The sequence below is a fragment of the Onychostoma macrolepis genome, chromosome 18, assembly GCF_012432095.1.
Source record: "Onychostoma macrolepis isolate SWU-2019 chromosome 18, ASM1243209v1, whole genome shotgun sequence".
NCBI classification, from domain to species: Eukaryota; Metazoa; Chordata; class Actinopteri; order Cypriniformes; family Cyprinidae; genus Onychostoma; species Onychostoma macrolepis.
In genome coordinates, this window is record NC_081172.1 from 7,522,361 (window position 1) to 7,542,500 (window position 20,140).

Here is a 20,140-nt window from a genome sequence, read left to right on the forward strand (position 1 = left end):
AACATTAATTTAACACCATTAGATGTAACATACAATCCTAGTAAACATAACTGATAAGAAAAAACTAAGAAACCTAGTTATTTCAAAGAAAAAACATCAAATTCAAACAAAATCTGAAATGCAATGCAGGGAATTCTGGGAACGTCAATTTACGTTTTTTCCCTGTAAATTTTACATTCTTTTTCACTTCCAAAAATGGTATTTCACCGTAAAATTCCCTGAAATGTCTAGTACAGTTGAGAAAAGCTGAAAGTTTTTACCCCCATTAAATTAAACCCTAGATGGTTATTGTAATATTTGCTTTGCCTCTGATTATGCTACATAAAATTTGTTAATATTTTATATTTACAATAGCTAAATTCCCAGAGCAGATCCACATGCACAGTCTTTGATCATATTCTGAACAAGGAAAACATTATGCAGTTACAGTTTTGAGAACATACATGATTAGTTCACATACTGAGTCTTTCATTCATTTTTTCATGCAACAGACGCAGTTGTTCATGAATCACTTTATTTTGAATCATATCAGTGTGACTGTCCGACCATTTTAAAATTTTTAAAAGAACAGGTTTTCTTAGTAACACTTTACACTAAGGTTCATTAGTTAACTACATTAGTTAATTTCAACATTTAATAATGAACATCTGTATTTTTATTAACTAACGTTAGTGAAGATTAGTAAATACAGTAACAAATGTATTGCTCATGGTTAGTTCATGTTAGTTAATACATTAACTAATGTTTAACTAATGAACCTTATTGTAAAGTGTTACCGTTTTCTTATATGTACTGAAAAGTCATGTTATTTCTGAATGCGCATTTTTATAGTTATCTGATGAGACATTCTTGTGTTGTGTAGAATTTGCGTGCTATAGCAATTACAGATAATTTTTATGAATCAGTTGAACTGGTTCACACATTTATCTGAATAATTAATTCAGGAATCGGTTTGAATAAAAATGTTTGTTTAAAATCTTTATTCACTAATCAGAAACTACTGGAAAGGAAGAATCATGTAAATTCAAAAGTGTTGGGTGTCTGACAATATGGGTCTAATCTGATATGAGAGTGAATAAGTGATGACAGATTTTCATTTTTCAATGAACTTAACCTTCCAGACTCTTTTGTTTTCTGTCAGTGTTGATATCTTATCCTGTATAGCTCATCCAGAAAGCTCCCCCGCAATATGCTCTGCTGTCAGGTGTGTCTGGACAAGTGTGTGTGTGTGTCGTACAAAGAGCAGTAATACGCCTGAATGCTCTGTCTGTGGTCTACAGGATGATTCAGCTTTCCATGTGGATCCTCTGCCAGACACATTAGCTTCAATCTGCTGGGAATCTCATCACATGCTTCTTGGCTTTATGATGGCATGTTGCTCATCAGAACCAGCGCTGCTCCACTGCTGGTTGTAAAAGCCTTTATCAAAAAGGTTTGGGTCTAGAAACATCCCACATACCTCTGCAGCTGCTCTGTTGAAGAGTGTGTCATGTTGTCAGTGACAGTTCAAAGGGTGCCAAACCCTGGATATGCAGGAATGATTGATGGGAAGGTTTGATTGATCCTTGGTGCTGAGCGTTATGTGCAGCCACCAAAGCTGTCAATAATTTTTTCATCCAAAAATTTGAAGTGTACTTGGCTATGAGAGAATTATGAAACATTAACAGTTGTCGCTGTAAACGCCCTATGAAATTATCCGGTCATCATCAGTAAACAACTCTACCTTTTTTTTTTTTTTTTTGATGCAAGTGTTGCACTCAAAAGTGGAGACAGATGAATGCAAGCTAGATAAACATGACTTAATTATTGGAAATATAAGTACAGTATTCACTTCCTTACAGAGGATTTAGTTTATGTCACAGCCTGGCAAAAACATGAAATGCCAATATGCGTATTTATGTTTCCCCCCAAAATGTGTTTTTTTTTTTTATCCAAAGCCACATACAATGTACATGTTTTTTTACATCAGCTTTCCCTGATTCGAATCGAACCCATGACCTTGCCCTTACTAGCGCCATTCTCCACTGTTTGTGCTCCTTTTAGGGGTAAACTATAATTTGAACAAACAGGTATTGACTGAGTTAATGGGGTAATTTATTGCTGCAAAGATGGGCTTTTAATAAAACTTAACTGTTAATGCAGAAGAAAGGCGAACAAATTTCTGATTGAGAAAACTGAGAAAAAATCTGTGGTGTTTTTCTCTTTTACCCAAAGCTTTAACTCCCATAATTCACTTTTAATTTTGGCGTCACTGTTGATGTGACTCTCTGTGGGGGTAAATACAAAAATGCTAAATATCAATCTCTATTTCCAAAAGACCTGGAGGCGTCAAAAATCCACTGGATGACACAAAATGATACAATTTGCATCATCTGGCTGACATTTGCAGAGAAATTAAACAGGGATTTCTGTGTGCAGTTAAAACAGAGGTAGACTGCACATTGTTCATTTACATATATCAACATTGAACAATACAAATCTGAAAACTTAAAATGCACTAAAAGCCACAAAACTTCCATTTTTATTTAGGCTTTTTAAACTGTTATGATGTTTCCTGCAACCATCCTAGCCTATAAATAAATCTAGATAACTTAATTATTCCAAATGTCTTGCAGCCACCCTCTCTCGGTCCCAGACTTGAAGGTCAACACCAGCAAGTCTGCTGACCCACTTTTCGATGAGGCACCAGAAGGAATGCCCGGCCAACGACTGGAAGGCATTCTGCAGCGCACCATCTGTGCACATGAATAGGTCAAATGTCAGCATGCCTGCTGAATCACACCTGGGGAAATTCCTAAAATGTGATGGATTAGAGAGAATCATTTAAAGCATACGTTTGGAGACCATCATGGTGCATGGACCGAAGATACTCTCATCAATGGAAACTAGCTTTATTTTCCTTTTTATACATATTCCTGGTCATATTGTAAACAATTCATCACTGGATGTTATACTAAAGAAATAAATATATAGAGTCAGAAAAATTACTTTCCTTTTCAGGTGACGTCACCAATGCCTCTTATTTTTCAACAAACCATCTACTTTTTAAGATCCATGATTTCTCGACAGATAAAATCAAGTTCCGTCTTATTTTTTATTTTTATTTTTATTATTGAAAATCCTGTTCAAGTTGGAAATGTGTCATATAATGGGTTGTGAATACCAGACATTTGACTCTAAAACATGCTCTACTTGGATATTTGACTGATATGTGAGGAAAAAAATGTGTGAGGATATGGAGGAAAGGTTTATTTGAGCGATTCAAGAGTTTTGAGTGTGGAAAAACTGTGCAACGGGGTTATTTGATTATGTAAATCAGATGTGGGAAAGCCATTGGATGCGGAGAGAAACTATGGGCAGCTGGAACGGGCCGGTTGTGGGGAACAGGCCTCCATCCAAGCCTCTTAATGACAGTCATTGACCCCCTTCTGTCTATGACTTTTTGAGAATAAAGCCACAAAAATGCTCACATTCCTACATTCGTACAGCATAAACAGATGGGAAATTTAAGATATTCTGCTGCAAAAGGTAGGATCCTTTACCTGATACCACGACGAAGCAATCTTTTACACCCTGGAATTTCCTTACACATAAATTCATGTAGATGTGAGCCTGAAGAAAGGTTATCTATAATCTCCTGTTGTTTTTACAGTGATGTTCTGGGTTAAATGTTGTATTACTTTCTTCTGTTGCCCGTGTCGTTCATCCGTTCATTCTTTATCGCACTTCTGTGAGTAATATGAGATTTCCATCTCTGCTGGAAATAACCCTAACTACTTCTGATGTGTTGCGAATGTGTGCAGGTGCGGGTACTCAAGCGTAAAATACAGATTCTTTGGGCTTTATGGACATGAAACACTTCACTCCAACTCACATAATGTAGACTAGTGGATCTTTTCCAAATGCAGAATTCATTCATACTTCACATCACACACACACACACACACGTCTTCGAGAAAATAGGTGCTCAGTAGGGAACTGGCAAAATCTTATCTTTTCCCAGATAAGGTTACCAAAGTCGAAATCATGCACACATATGACCGGAAATGTGAAAGTTAGTCATCCATGACTCATACATCCCAGATCTGTCAAATTCAATTTTGAGTTTAATCATTGAAAGACATCCAAAAGGCCTCGGTTTTCCACCTCTGTTGAAGGTCACTATGCACTATGCAGTTATTCACATGATGTTTGAAGTCAAAATGTAAAATCAAAAAGAAGAGGAAAGGTATGTGTTCATTTTACAAGTTGGCTGACTTACAACCTTCTTTCTAGTGAATGACTTTCACTTTCATGAATGCCTCACTAATGGCATATTTTAATTTATGCACAAAGAACCCTTCTCCCTAAGTGGTCTGTTATTGAAATGGCGTCTTGCTAAATGTCAGCTTATTTTTTGGCCAGGAAAATCTCTTCAAACACTGATGGGAACTTAATAACAAAACATGCATTGTGAAACAAAAGACAGCAGAAATGCAATATTGTGTACAATTGCAGCCCATGGTTCCAAGCTTCCCAAACCTGCAGCCAAAAATGAATAATGAAGGAGCAAATGTTATCAATCACAAGTGCCACTCGTTCTTATCTTATGGTATCAAATATGCCACCCAGGTTCTCCCATCCATCACGCCATCCTCCTACATTATCATTTCATTTCAAGGCAGAATGATTTAATATCACTTATGTGGCTGAAGGCAACTTTAAGAAACTGTTTTTAATTGTAGACATGTGATCTTGTGGTCTCCCTCATGGCTGTTATTCATTAAATAACAGTTACAAGGGCATAGATGGACATGGGAGGGGGGGGGGGGAGCTTTGAAAAGAGATGGATATAAAAGTACAAAGAAAGTACAAACTTTTAACTTTTAGTCATATAATTCAACTATTTTCTTTAGTGGAGCAAAAATACACAAACTAACTGGCAATATTGTGTCTAAAATGTACTTAAAATTAACCTCTTGTTTATTGAAATGTTAAATTAGAGCAATATCACACTGTCGTGTTGGTGAATCATGTGGATTATTGTGAAGTTTTTATCAGTTGTTTGGACAGAGGATCCATTGGAGAGCACGTGATTTGCTAAATTTCTCCAAATTTGTTCTGATGAAGAAACTCATCGACATCTCGGATGGCCTGAGAGTGAGCATGTTTTCAGGATATGTTCATTTTTGGGTAAATTATTCCTTTAAATGCATTTGTAAACTGAAAATTTCCACAATCCAAAAAGACACTCTATTGAAACAGAACTGCAAAAACGGCTCAGTCATTTAACAATATATGGTAAACCACGAATCAAGGGCTCTCTTAAATTTTCAGAACATATTTATGAAGCATATAATGCAGCAAAAAGTGCTGGTTGTAAATATAAATAACTATAGGCAACTGGGTTTAAAAGCTATATGCAAATAGCAGGCTGTTCGCTTTAGAGTAATGGAGGTTTTTCCCCACACAGGAAACAGATTATTAGAAAATCATACAAATTTGACATTGACAAATGACATGCACAAATAATACATGTACAAGAGGGATTACACCTATTTCATGTACGGGAATTTGATATTATACTTTAGGTAATGACATTTCAGCATGCTACATTAAACCTACATCAAATATACATGGTATATAATTCTTCATAAGCTTAACGTGTTACCCATAAGCAAACAATATGAAGGCTTTTGAGCTCTTTATTGTGAACTTAAACAAACCATTTATACTTTCAAATGTGAAGTTTGCCATGTAATTTGAAGCTGGCACTGTGCTGCAAATGAATTTGAGGGGCCACGTACTTCAAACTTACTTATTCTGCTTTAAAAGAGTTTTTGTGGGATTTCAGACTGTGCTAAGCCTAAATTTGTGGGTCTTAGTTTAAATACTGCCCTTATCTATGTAGAATTATCACAGTGACAGGAATTCTGAGGTTTCCGTCTATATTCCTAGTAGGAGGCAAACAAAAATTGTTTGCAGATCTGATACGTGGTATACCCAAAAAACAGGATTTGGGCAACATAGAACCTACTAATTTAGAATAAAATGGTAAAAATACAGAATTATACTACTGTAACGTTTATGAAAACTTTTAATTTGTGAAAATGAAATACAATACAGCTAACATTGTAAATGTAAAATACTGTTTTAGTGCTGTGTGCACAGAATTATCTCAAATTAAGTAATGCGGTCAGGAGGGAGCTAAATGGTAATTGCAGTCTCAGAAAAAACAAATGGTTTTCTAGCGGCACACCCAGTCCTATAAGACAATTTCAGTGAAAATCCACTGAGTCTGTTACAGTGAGACAGAAGGGTCAGTTCCTGTGATTCCTTCAGTTCTGTAATAGATTACATCATAGCATCCTGCTGTTCTGTGAATGGCCACATTGAAGACTGTCTAAGTAGCCTGGGTCTCGCTATTGAACTAGAATTGCATCAATATTCACTGGACCATATAGAGCACTCTTTGTGTCCTCAGCAACTACAAGATTGATTTTTTCTCTCTTCCTCAGTTTCTTTTCTTCAATTTCTCAAGTCTTCAAAGGGATCCAAATACTCCCTGCTGTTTGAAGAAAGCAGTACATATTACCCATAAAGCCTGCCTAAAGCGTATGGCTTCTGCTAAATGAAAAATATGTGTAGGTTAAAGACCTGATTATAGGAGCAATTCATTTGCAAAGACAGTGTTTTCCCACTTTTGCCAAAGACAATGGCTTGTTTTCTGAATGTGGGCCCTCTACTGGATGTTTTAAAATTCTGCTCATTAAGGACTGCATGTATAGACTTGGCATTTTTATCATTGTGACTTTTGATATATGTTATTAATAATAACTGACCGGGCACCTGTACCATAATGGTAGATGAACAAATTCAGAGTTACAGGATTAGTTTCGAGTTGACAAAACCAAACCACTCCAATCCGGCTTTGTTGGTACCATGATGCTGATCATCAACTTTCTTTATCAACTCAGGCTTTGATCCTGAGTTTGTGGAGCACGTGCACATGAATGTGTGACATCACTAGCAAACAGCCAATCACGAGCCTTCGTTAAAGGTTTTGCAAGAGATCGAAGAATATGATGAATTTAAATGCATTAGCAATGAAAAAAAAGTTCTTGTTCATGAAAGAGGACAAATAAAAGAAATTATCTTGCTTTATCAGTGCAGTCACAAGTGAAACTTGTTAAGTTAGTTTATATAGTTGGAAATATACAGCGATAGAGACTCGAACATGTAAGGTCACGTAGTCCTTTTTAAAGCATTATCTATTGATTCTACAGCTTATTTATATTACATACGATCTGTACATATTAACATTCATTTAAAATAAATTATTTATAATAACTGTTAAACTAAAATTGCTTGTGTGTAATGGATTAATAATAATATAAATCATATAATTGTATGAATCATATAAAATAACTCTAGGTAATTATAAATAAAGCCAGACAATCTTTTTTTTTTTTTTTTTTAGTACTAGTGACCTTTAATTTGGAGAGAGATAAACTGGGGGAGTGACTTTTTTGTGTCAGATGTGTCACTTTGCTCACATTTGATTGGTCCAATTTCAGTTTGAGATCTCTAACTCAGAACATTACCTGCCCTGGAGCAGGTTAGCTGTGGAGCGTAAGTTACTATGGCAATGAACGCAGCTAAAAGCCAAGCCAAGCCACTTTCATGGTACCTAAAACCCAGGATTGGTGCAAACTAAACTGAAACTTACCTGGCTAGCCAGAAAATCCGGCTTCATGGTACAGGCCCCTGGTTTTAACAAGAACTGAGTGTTGAAAACTAGACAAATCAACAGCAATCACAACTGTTGGTTATGTTGCAGACCTAAAACACCAGTTCTTTCAACGGGACACATCTGCTTCAAATTCAAATGAGAAAACATGTCAAAATATTCATTTTGTGCCTCAATGGTCTGCTGATCATCTGCATAATCACAAAATTACTCCCTTTTTAATTTTCACTTTCTTGTCTAGGATGCAGTTTTAGCACATTTTAAATTCACGCCGCTATATTTGTGACACGATTCAATAATTAATGTTAACACCACAGCAAATTAAATCTGAGACATGAATAATTATTTCACTCAAAGGACATGCCTTGCACTCTTATGTCATGAGCTGCATTTTAGGCTACAGAAGAAAGACTTAAATGAATACCTTAAAATTAATTTCACCCAAAATATTTCATCATATCTGTGTGAAAAATAATTTCTGCATATGCACTACACTCCTGCACTCATTTCCACTGTAAAACACACCATTCATCATTCATCAACATTCATCCTTGAGTGGCTTTGACATAAACCATGATAACACTTAAACAGTGCAAAGTGTGCAGTTAACAACATAAAATGTAACAAACTATCATTATAAGAAATAAGAGCAAATATAACAGACAACAAAAGATTAATCTTGATATTCTTTATTGCATACCTGTTAAAAAGATCAAATTTCCTTATTTAAAATGTATCTAGCACTGTTATTAATGGTGCCAAGGGCGCCGAAAGGATTGCAATTTGGAAATTTTGTTGACTAAAAATGTGCAAGAAAAGTGAATCCAATGTTTTGTCAACATTTCAGAATGCGTGCAATAGAGGGTTAAGTCAGACCGTGTGCATGTGTATACATACCCAGGAGGAGGGGTTGTGCGCAGGCGCACTGTAGCCACTAACCACACGCGGCTCAATCACGACATTTATTCGGCGTCCACTATGCATCATCTCAACACTCTCGGTGTAAGGACGTCCAAACACAGTCGAGCGTACTGTAAATACTGTATGTGCACCATCCTCTCTAGCCTACAGGATTCTCTCCGCAAATAACATGGGTTAAGAGGAGGATGTCTGGATAATTCATTTCAACACTTTGCAAGGATGGGGACTCGGATATTGTTTTTTGACAGAGGCATTTTGACAAAGACGAAGAGAGAAATCAAAGAAGGGCTTTAATATCATCCTTCTACTCTTTCATTTCCTTTCCTTCTTTTCTTTTTGAGAGATGATCGCAGAGTTGGTGTGCAGCGCCGTGGCACTGCTCCTGTATGTCAACACACTGGACGCCGATTTCTGCTACGATGACAGGTATGCCTGTGAATGAACCCGATACATCTGCACGTTTTTGATCATGTTAGTGAGTTCACCGGTTTCATAGCAACCGGAGAACGTTGAGCCGAATGTTGTAGCGGCGGCTTTTGTTCTTTTCATTCTGTTACATGTTGCGACAGCGCAGGGAATGGCGGCGCGAGCATGACAACTGTCAGCGGATAAACAGAGCCAGTCGTGCAACTTTGAAACATTAAAGTCTTGAGCGTGTGTTTTTTTTTTTTGGAATGCACTCAAGGACGCGAATCACGTGCTGTCTATTTGTGATTGTCGGGAAAGTGATGATGCCTAAGAATATCGCACTCTGCTCGTTAATTTATAACAGGGGAATTGTCAGCCCGGGGGGAACTGACCGTGTTTGAGCCTGGCAGTTTAGAATTAGAGTCAAATGGTGATATTTAGGTATGGGAAATGTGTTTCGGTTCCATTTATGATGCTTTGAGTACTTTTGAGGCATGCGATTCTTGTGGCATGCATTTACTGCCCTCAGCAGTCTGTTGCCAAAATAATGAGAGAATCGTGTAGGCTTATCTACAAAACCGATAAAGTCCAACGAATGAGAAATAATATTAAAAAGTGTGTTAACACAAACTTTTACCGACTTTTTAAAAACTACACATTTTCTTATTAAAACGAACCTTAAGTAGGCTATTGGTTCATTTTGGATCGGGCATTAATTTGCGGTTAAGCAAGTGAGTCAGATCAATTCAAAAACCACTCAGACTGATTCATACTTGTTTTTAATTCCCTAAAACAAACGACTCCTCACAGAGACGTTATTTGGGGAATAGGACTGCACTGGCCGCTTTGTATGTCTTTGATTAACTCGTGAAAATGCGTATAAATAGTACGCCAAATAAAAATGAAAACTCATGGTATTGATATGCAAAAATGGACTTTGGCGTATGTATGATACGAATGTGTTTGGCGTGCATATAATACACAGTTTTCGCCTACATATAATACGCATCTACCCCACAACCCTAATCCTACCCATCGCGTAGCACAACCCAAAGTCCGTATTTTTTTTTTTTTTGCGTATCGGTATCACGATTTTTCGTTTTTATTTGGCATACTATTTATACGTACTTTCATGAGATCGGGTCGAGAGGAACCAGCTCAAGAGTTATTCACTGGGGAATCGGACTGCACCGGTCGCGTTGTATCATTATGATTCGCTGAAAAAGAACCAGATCATGGAAATATTTTGTTCTGGAATCGGACTGTACCAGTCGCACTGTACGAGAAGAACCGACTCAACTCGAATATCATGAACATATCATGACTCTCTGATGCCAGCCTTAGTAATATTCAAATACGCGTTGTAGAACATATCTCAACACTTGGTCCCGCCACTTGTTTCTAACGGACGGAAAAGCCACATGTCCATCAACTCTCTCACATGGAGAACCAAACGGTAGCTTTTCGTAATCTTTTTACCCCTCTACCCCATTGGGATGACACATTTATTTTCCTAAGTGGCCTTAGTGCACGTTATAATAACATTAAAGAAAACTAGAGCTGCACGACAGTTACGCGCCGTTGAGAAGCAATAGAGCAAGAGAGCGTCCACTGTCGCCAGTTATGAAATGAATGTGTCTCCAGGGTTAGATTCCTACATTTACAGTGACTAATTTATTTAATTAGAGGCCTACTGACATTCTTATGCTATACAAACCATATAGGCTTAACATGTTTTTCTTTCTTGTAGCATTTGAAATGTGTGGAATCTTAAAAATGAGGTTTATCATTTTCCTCAGGTTGTCAAGACATGCATTTCTCTGTCATTTTCCCTCATAGCATAGCTATTAGAGCGAGTGTGAATCCTCTGGGCAATAATACCAAAGTTCCAGTTACTGCAGGTATTGCAGATTGTGCACTGTATTGCTTTTGTTGAGTAAGCTGCAGTCAGAGTAGATTCGTCAAGCAGTGCCTTCTGTTTTCAAATGCCTCATGTTTGTAATTAGTAGCAGGCTTCATTTAAAACTAGAAATGACATTTTGTCTCACGGCATTCCCTGAGGTGGAAGGAGTGCAGAAACAAGTGTCTGGCCAGTCCTGGGCAGTGTTACGCCTCTTGTGCTAGTTATCATTTAATTTGCGTTGAGAAAGAACAGATGTGACGTGGCGGGGGTAGAGAAGCTTTTTTTTTGGTTTGGAGTTCTGATATCACACATGTAAACGAGAACCGTCTCTTAAATCACTGCACTGACCTCTGTTATTCAACCAAAGGCTTGTGAGGACCAAGGTTGGTAACATTTAAATGAGCACTATCAGATATCCCTAGTCGTATAAGGGCTTTATTAAAAACGGGAGGTTGGCATTTGATTTTGGAGCATAATAAAAGCGTTGAGGAATGGGGGTTATGATTTTTAATGTGGAGACAGGAAACGGAGCACTTAGCAAAGTGGCTCTGCACATATATATTGCGACCAGAGTAATGCACAAAACATTCGCTTCAAAATGCTGGCTGAAAAGCTCCCAAAAATGAAAAATGTGAAATTTTGACGGCAAAGGCAGCATGAATTATTCGTCAACATTACATTATATGTCTGGATTGCCTAGTCACTTTTTAAGCATGACATTTAGTTTTTTCAGGCAACTCGTGGATGTTTCGTGTCGGACAGGAATTATTGTCTTAAGGATTATAACAGAATTCTAAGTGAAAAAACATGTTCCTGATTTAAATAAGTTGCCTTTTAAAAGTGCATCTGCATCTCTTGTGGTTTTATACATGATGCACTGCTAAATCCATTTGTGAAACGACAGTTACTGTAAATCTAAATTGAAATTGCCCCTCTAATACAGGAAGCTAAACTTTCTATCGCTTTCTCATTAAAAACTTCAGCTGCTTCCTCCTCTCTAATCCGTGTACCGTTTCTGCTGTTGTGACATACCATCACTCAAGTCTATTAGGCGCTCAGTAAGCTCAACTTTAGTGCTGTGTGTCCAGCTTTCCCTAGGGAGCCCTCTGTATCAGCTCTCTGTCTCCAAATCACACTCGACCCTGACACCTGCGCTACAGAGTGGAGGCCGTAACTTGTGGAGCTCATATCTGTGACGCCATAATCCCCACACCCAGAGCAGAGATGGAGCAAAGAGTGGATAGATGCCAGGGCTGAGTTATGGCCTCATCTCCGTGGCCTGCTGTGAACCTGTCCAGAGGCCTGATAGATGAACTCGCATGAGGAATCGTCGTCATTCACCTGAAATTGAGGGCAAACCCATTGCCGTTTCAAGTTCTCGCGGGCTGTATTTATTTGGGGTTTGTGGTTTTGGAAAGAGAAGGCTTTGAGTCGGATGAATGAGTTCCTAAAATGGGTAATTTTTCTTTTTTCCTTTCGCATGTCGAGTAGAATCAGATACGTTTTGAGTACTTCCTCCACAAGTACTTATAAAGACAGCATGAAATGGCATTTGCAATGCATTCATCTTCCATAATGTGACAGTCTTCAGAGTGTAGAAGAATATGGAGCTGAAAATAATGCAATATGGGATTTGTCTGGACCGTGAAAAGTTAATATTTTTTCCCTTTCTTTGCAACCGCGGCTATGTAAGGAGAAATTATAAAATATTTGTAAATTTTGTGGATGTGGAAACAAGAAGGGTTTGAATTGGACGAATAGATATACTTATTTTTAAATTCATTTTTGAAGTCAAATAGCATTAGGTTTTGAGTACTTCAAGCAGCATGAAATTGCATTCATGAATAAAACCGTTTTTAATGTGTGTCTGTATATTTATAAAATTCTAAACATAAATAAATATACATTTATGTATTTGCTTTCATACATTTGTTTAGATTTTCATGTATTTTTCATTAAAAATGTGTAAAAATATGGTAAAATGTACTGTATAATTTGAAGGACTTTTTCTGTATTTATTTAAGATGTTTCACCAGTATTTTGAATTTTACATGTTACTGTTTTAGAATTAACGGATAATAAGCTGCCAGTACTTTTCCTGTTATTTTACGGATTGATTGATTTATATATAATAAAAACATTAACTATTTCATAATGTGATTAAATGGGTTGTTAACAGTTCATAATGCCTTTAAGAATGTGAGTACTGTAAATTCTGCTTCTATAATGCCTTAAAATATGTTTCGCAAGGATGTTTCAAAGCAGCATCTCTTTGGTGCTTTTAGCTTTACACTGTAAGAACTGGATGTCATATTAAACCTCCCCACTGACTCTTCTCCATTAAGCAATTTTCCGAGTGGTTCTGCTGGTAGTTTAGTTTCCAAGCCTGTTTAGCTGAGGCTGCAGGGATGAGCTGGTGTGTGCTTTAAATAGCCTGCGCTGTTGGTTTGGGTTTTGTGGTGCTGTCTGGCTCTGTTCTCCTCAGGCGCTGCTGGAGTGTCCACCCTGTGGATCCGACCGCACACTTTGGCTCTGTGGTGATGTCGAGAACCAAGGGCGGCAACCCAGACTCGGAGCATCTCTCTCCTCAATCCGTCCATCCCAGCGGTACCCTGTAATTATCTCAGAGAGAGAAAAATTAGAGCGAGAGACACTCTACAGCTCGCACCACCCCTACATGGCCCCCTTTTAATCCTCCAACAGCTCAGTCCAGATGGTCATGTTTGCAAGGCATTGTGGGTGTTTCTTTTTCTAATTTTTTTTTGTTCCTCCTCTTCTGTACTTTTATTTGAGGACAATTCATGGGGAGTGTGATGTAGAAATCAGCATTCCAGATGACTGTGATTATGCCATTGACTCAAAGAGTCTCTTGCGAGAAAGCGTTAGATCATTGGCATATTCTGGTCAAGCAGAATGTGTCTGTTCACTTTGTTCGTTAGTCTGTTGTGTTTTCTTTTTAATTAGTGCAGTGTGTTTCCTTGCGGGTGTAGTAAATGGTTGACTTCTATACTTAGAGTTTTTGGGATAAGATTAAAACTGAGGCTCATCAATTTTTATGCACAGACAGTGCAAAACTTCTCCAAGTGCGTGCCAGTGGCCTGCGAGTTTAAGAGACTTCAAGCTGTGGGTTAAGTCATATAACTTCAGGGAGTATTTTGGCACATCCAGAATGGGGGAAACGTATTGCCTCATCTTTTGGTTTGAGTAGAGATGTCATAAAATAAAATACCAGATTGAACAGCCACCTGTGCCATTTGAGTTGAAGCTGCTTTTGAAACAGCTGCATTCGCTTTACGGCATTATAAATGTTTTTGCTTTAAGTTCATAATGCCGTGACAGTAGTCTGTCATTGACTGAGTGTATAGATGGAATCAGAGCCTAGAATGAACACTGTCTTCCAGCGGCAAGTGCTAGTTAAGTTGGCTTTGGTGAGTCAATTGTAACTTTACCTGTAACCAGTTGGATGGTAACTTTATTAGGAAACGCAATGTTAAGTAGTATAAATCGAAAGTGTAAGTGACATACATAAAATCGACTCCAACTTAAGAAAAGATCTGCTGTAACGCATGTGTTTTATGACAACCTCAGTGGAATTTTAGTTTTGTTTTTCTATTTATTTCTCTAAATGGTATTGTGAGTATCACAAATATGCAAAGAAAAAAAGTTTAATATTATATATTTAGCTATAAAATTATAAATTTGATTAATTTAATGTAAAAAATTGTATTAAAACAATGAACTTAAAACTAAAATTAAAATAAGCTAATAAATGAACTTTTCGCCACACTAAGGAATGGTGAATAATTTGTTTACTACTGCTATTAAAACTATTGTCAAATATTAATGTATAATACATTTTCTCAATTTATCTGTCATAGGTTAGTGTAACAAAGTTAATTTTAAGTGTTTTTTTTTTACTATTACATTTTTATTTTTTTACTTAACCGTTGGCTCAAAGACATCTCAATTAAATTACCACATTGTTTCACTTAAATATTTAAATAACTTTTAATAAAAAGTTACATTTGAATTTGTGCATTTGGCAGATGCTTTTATCCAAATTTTATTAATGTATTGCTGGACTGTATTCTCAGTGTTCTCATTGCCCTCAGGAACAACTGGATTCGCAATGGATTGTTAAAAGTTGAGGAATGTATAGACGTTTTTGTTCTCTGAGAGGCTCCTCTTGGACCATTCTCTCTGTGACGTGTTCTAACCCCTGAGTTCTGGGTCAGCAGCCTTCTGACAAACCACAAACACTATTAAACACAACCCGCTCTACTGTAGCTGGCGTATGTATGTGGGGTTTTGGTGTCTCCCACTGAGTAATCTGACTAACAATTACTATGGCCATGACCTCGTAAGGTGAACTTTCTCAAGGCTGTAACCTCAGACCAACCATTTCTCCAATTTACTGCAGTCCTGCTGTGTCCGGGGTTTAAACAGTGAAAAACACCATTCTGTATGTGTCTGACAGAAATACCAATGCCGAAGAAATGTTCTGCAAAGGTACTTGGCCTAAATAGTACTGGTATCTCCAGCTATCTCACGATATAATCAGAATGAATTTAAAGCATCAGTTTTACTCTCTCTCAAACTTTTGTGCATATAACAACTTCAGAACAGCTGTTTTTTTTTTTTTTCTTTTTTAAGACTGGTTTTGTGGTCCAGGGTCATATATAGATAGATAGATATAGATAGATATAGATAGATAGATAGATAGATAGATAGATAGATAGATATAGATAGATAGATAGATAGATAGATAGATAGAGATAGAGAGAGAGAGAGATATAGAGAGAGAGATATAGAGAGAGAGATATAGAGAGAGAGATATAGAGATATAGAGATATAGAGATATAGATGTATAGATATAGATGTATAGATAGATATAGATATAGATATATATAGAGAGAGAGAGACTAATAGAAAACAGCTATTAAACATCACATCAAAGCTCTTTTTTTAATAATTTAAGCTCAAAAAGTATGCTTTAATCATTTGCAAATTACTACATTGACATCAGACATATTTACTGTAAATGTATTATTTGTACTTTAATAAAGTACTTAAATCATGCAGGTGCCTCTTGATAACCATGTCCATTGTCCAGATGGCGTCTAGACTGAAATCTTGGGATTGGGAGCAAGCCGAGGTTTTTCCCTTCTCTTTTCGATCGTGTGGTAAGCAGAGGGGGCCTCTCTCTCTCTCTCTCTCTCTCTCTCTGTCCCTCCTGCTTGATTACTGAAGTGAAGCGCTGTCAGAACAGCCTGAGATTGGATGGCCGTCGTCCCACTCTATTGGCTCTCTGAGGGAGCAGCTTCTCTCTGTGATTGCCAAGGCAGATGATTGTCATTTGTGATGTGTGGGCCGAAATGAACTGCAGGCCAGTGCAGCCTGACCCATCACTGCCCATGGGGCTCTAAAATGGGCTGTTGGTCACAGCTGATGGCCTTTCGGGCCTTCTAAATCAGACAGGCCGTAATCAGCGCTGAAAGAGGGAGGCCATATGTACAGCAGGTTTACTGCACAGTAGAAGACAGCAGCGCAGATTAACTTTATTGGACGCGCTGTAGGATCACATGGCTACCTCTACAATCGCACTGCGTCTTTGTAGCTGTCATTTAATTAAAACCCAACAGATTATCTGTCTAGATTCATTATTTTGGCCGCCTTCTCCCTGCCCCCTTCAATTATTGAACTAATCACATTAGCCACTAATTAAGGTAGAATTATACCCACTTATAAACTGTATGCACTTTACTGAAGTCCTGTTCTTACCTTTGCCCTAAAAACTAGGATTACGCAATCAACTGGGGAAAAGTAAATTAAATTAATGATTGAAAAATTGAAATGAAAACAAATTAAATATACAATTATTTTTGTATTAATTAAAATATTTGAATAACATATATTTGAATAACATAAAATAATCTTAATAATAACAAGAATACGAGTAATACATTATTATTTTATTATTATTTTGTTAGAATAATGTAGTAATACATTTTTGGTCAATTTCTTCACCTTCATTTTTGCAGCATTGTGTTACAATATGCAAATAGGCATTTTATTAATTTTGCAGTCAACTTTGACATTAAATAAATAAACACATACATTAAACAAACAAACTGGACCAAAAAATGTACTTTTTTGACAAGTGAATTACAACCTGTGTCTGTTTTACTCTTTACTCCAAGAATGCTAAGAATAAGAATAATAAATAATCATTTTTATTATTATTATTATTATTTTGCATGTTTGGTCAATTTCTTCGCCTTCATTTAGCTTTGCATTGTTGTTATTCAGCATTATATTACAATAAATAAATGAGAATTTTATTAAATTCTCAGTCAACTTTGACATGGATTAAATAATACATAAATACATAAATAAATCCTAAATCATACATAAACAAAATTAGACCACAAATTCACATTGATCAAGTTTTTGTTTGTTTGTTTGGTTTTTTTGTACTGCTCAATATGAGAGCTGCAGTTTACAGTGTGTGTGTGTGTGTGTGTGTGTGTGTGTGTTTTGTTTTTGTTTTTTGCCCTTTTTTCAGGCTTTATCTAAGCAGCAGAAAATATTAGATGCTGAACATATATCACAGTTCAAATCGAAGTCGCAATACAACAAACACTCTCAGAAATTACATTACAGATGAGAGTGAACTTGTAAAAGAATGAACAACAAAACTTGGCTGTAACAACAGAAAGATGGATGCGAGTTAGTTTGCTCTTGCTTCAGGGGATGTTTAGTTGGAAGCTTTTCCACAAAATGTTGATGTAATGTTATGGCTTCATCATTACACAAAGGTCTCAAATCATTTCCTTTCATTTCACTAGATTGGTAATGACCAGAGACATGAGTTTTGATTTAGAGCTTGATGGATCTAATGTGGTGTTCCTGTCCTGTGCCGGCCTGCCTTCATTTTAATAGGATTAGCAGTGGCCTGTGGATTGTGGGGTGCTGTGTCAGTAAAGCGTCTGATCCATTTGAAGCACAAAACCCCCCTGTTGCTAGCAACTAAAGAGGATGCTATAGTGCACTTAAAAAAATAAAGCAAGCCTCTTTTTTTCTTTGGTCTACCTTCTAGTGTCTCCTGTGCAGCTTCTATGCCTGCAGAGGAAGCTGGGACATGACCTGGCCAAGAAGCTTTTGTGCTTTGTGGAGATCTGTGTGGTCTCTATTCACTCTTCCGCCTGTGCACACCATTAGCGCTCACTGATGAGAAATAAGCCTCACTTGTGTTGCCTGTTGGCTCAGATGAACAAAGAAGTGCTCGTTTTTTTTTATTTGGGCAGAGAGTAGATACAGTGCCTTTGTGTATCAACCTGTCAGAATCAATCTAATCAGCACTTCAAACGTGTACGTGCCGGGAGAGACGTCCCCAGCTGAAGACCTGAGCATTTTTTGGGTGTATTTAGGTGCTTTAGGTGTTTCTGTTGTTATTGATAATCTGTTGTCATGCATGTGACATGCTTGTACTATATCTTTTTTAGGGATTACATATTGGATGTGTAATATTCTTCTGAAATGTGAAATATGGTATTAACTGTTTAATGCATTTTCTTTACAACCAACATTTCTCTAATTAAGATTGTAGCTTTAAAAATGTCAAAAAAAAAAAAAGTGTAATGTATTAAAATAGCGCTGAATTTTATTTTTATTAGTGCTGTCAAATGATTAATCCTGATTAATTGAATCCAAAATAAAAGTTTTTGTTTACATAATATGTGTGTGTACTGTGTATATTTATTATGTATATATAAATACACACACATGCATGTATATATTTAAGAAAAATGTTATATTTGTATATTAAATATATTTATATATAATACACATGTAAATATTTTCAAAATTCATACTGTAAAGCCCCGTTCACACCAAGAACGATAACTATAAAGATAACGATATTAGCATCCACACCAGCAGACGATATCGTTTGTATATCTAAGCGCAGGCGTGTCTGCCGCTTTAAATTCTCGAGCTCGTTATAGCAGGATGAATTCTGATTGGCTGCCAATGTTTGTATTGTTCATCAACTGGAAAAAATCGTTCTGAAAGTAATTCCAATGATATAGTTTTTCTGTGCCTTTATCGTTGTAGTTGTGGTGTGGACTCGGCTATTCTCTAATATTGAGAACGATTTTTAGAACTATATCTTTATCGTTGTCTTGCTTGGTGTGAATGGGGCTTTACAGTATATATTTATATAATGTATATTACATAAATATATTTAATATACAAATATATTTTCTTAAATATATACATGCATGTGTGTGCATTTATATATACATAATAAATATACACAGTACCCACACATATATTATGTAAATAAAAACTTTTATTTTGGATGACATTTGACAGCACTAATTTTTATTTAAAAAATAAAAAAAAATCTATGTTGTATAAAATTATATAATATTTAAATTGTTTTTGGGGTGAAATTTATATTTAAAAATTCTATGTATTACAGTTAAAGAAAAAAAACAATACACATAATATAAAGTTATATAACATGTTTTTAAAAGTTCATTATATATATATATATATATATATATAAGTGTATTAAATTGTTACAATATATAGATTAGTTTTAATTTCATTTTTGGAAAAAATCTATACATTTTTGTTGTATGTATATAATAGTTTTGCATGATATTTTCATTTAAAGTTTAAAATAAAACTAAAATAATATTAAAATGATATAATATCATATTAGTTTTTGTAATATGTATATTAGTTATCCATTATGTATGTATGTTTTAAAAATATATTTTCTCATTTGAGGAAATTCATATGTTCACTGTAATAAAAATGCATTGAATTGTTAAAGGATCATATGAAACTGTATTTTATTTTATTTTTTAATTGTTGCACTTAAAGTAAGCATATAGCATGTGATTCAGTTGAGCTACTGTAAATCTCAGTGAAATGGAAATCATTTTACTGAGACTTTCAGCAATCCAACAGGCATTCCCTCTTTCTTTCTCTTTGTAGATCTTTAAATATTTGCACAAATCTTATAATGCATTTATGCAAAGTCAACAAATGATGTTGTTTTTGGCTCAGACTCAGTAAAGCTTTCATTTCTCTAAGGGTTCAGTTCCACAGTCCTCTCTCTACACTGATCTTATCATTGCTATTACCTTTGATTCAGCAATCCTGTG

At 36.1% G+C, this 20,140-nt stretch overlaps 1 protein-coding gene across 3 annotated transcripts in view; it reads left to right on the forward strand.

Moving 5' to 3' along the window:
* The first annotated feature begins 8,662 nt into the window (after positions 1-8,662).
* tmtc2b (transmembrane O-mannosyltransferase targeting cadherins 2b) overlaps positions 8,663-20,140 on the forward strand; it is a 112,810-nt gene continuing 101,332 nt past the window's right edge. For 2 of the 3 annotated variants that reach the window (XR_009266963.1, XM_058751202.1), the window contains exon 1: positions 8,663-9,076. Coding sequence is in view for 2 of the 3 variants with exons in the window: in XM_058751202.1 (XP_058607185.1) it covers positions 8,994-9,076 (83 nt within the window). In the remaining variant the exon portion in view is untranslated. Of the gene's footprint in view, positions 9,077-12,049; positions 13,576-20,140 lie in introns of all 3 variants that reach the window. The other variant, XM_058751203.1, reaches the window with a different exon arrangement.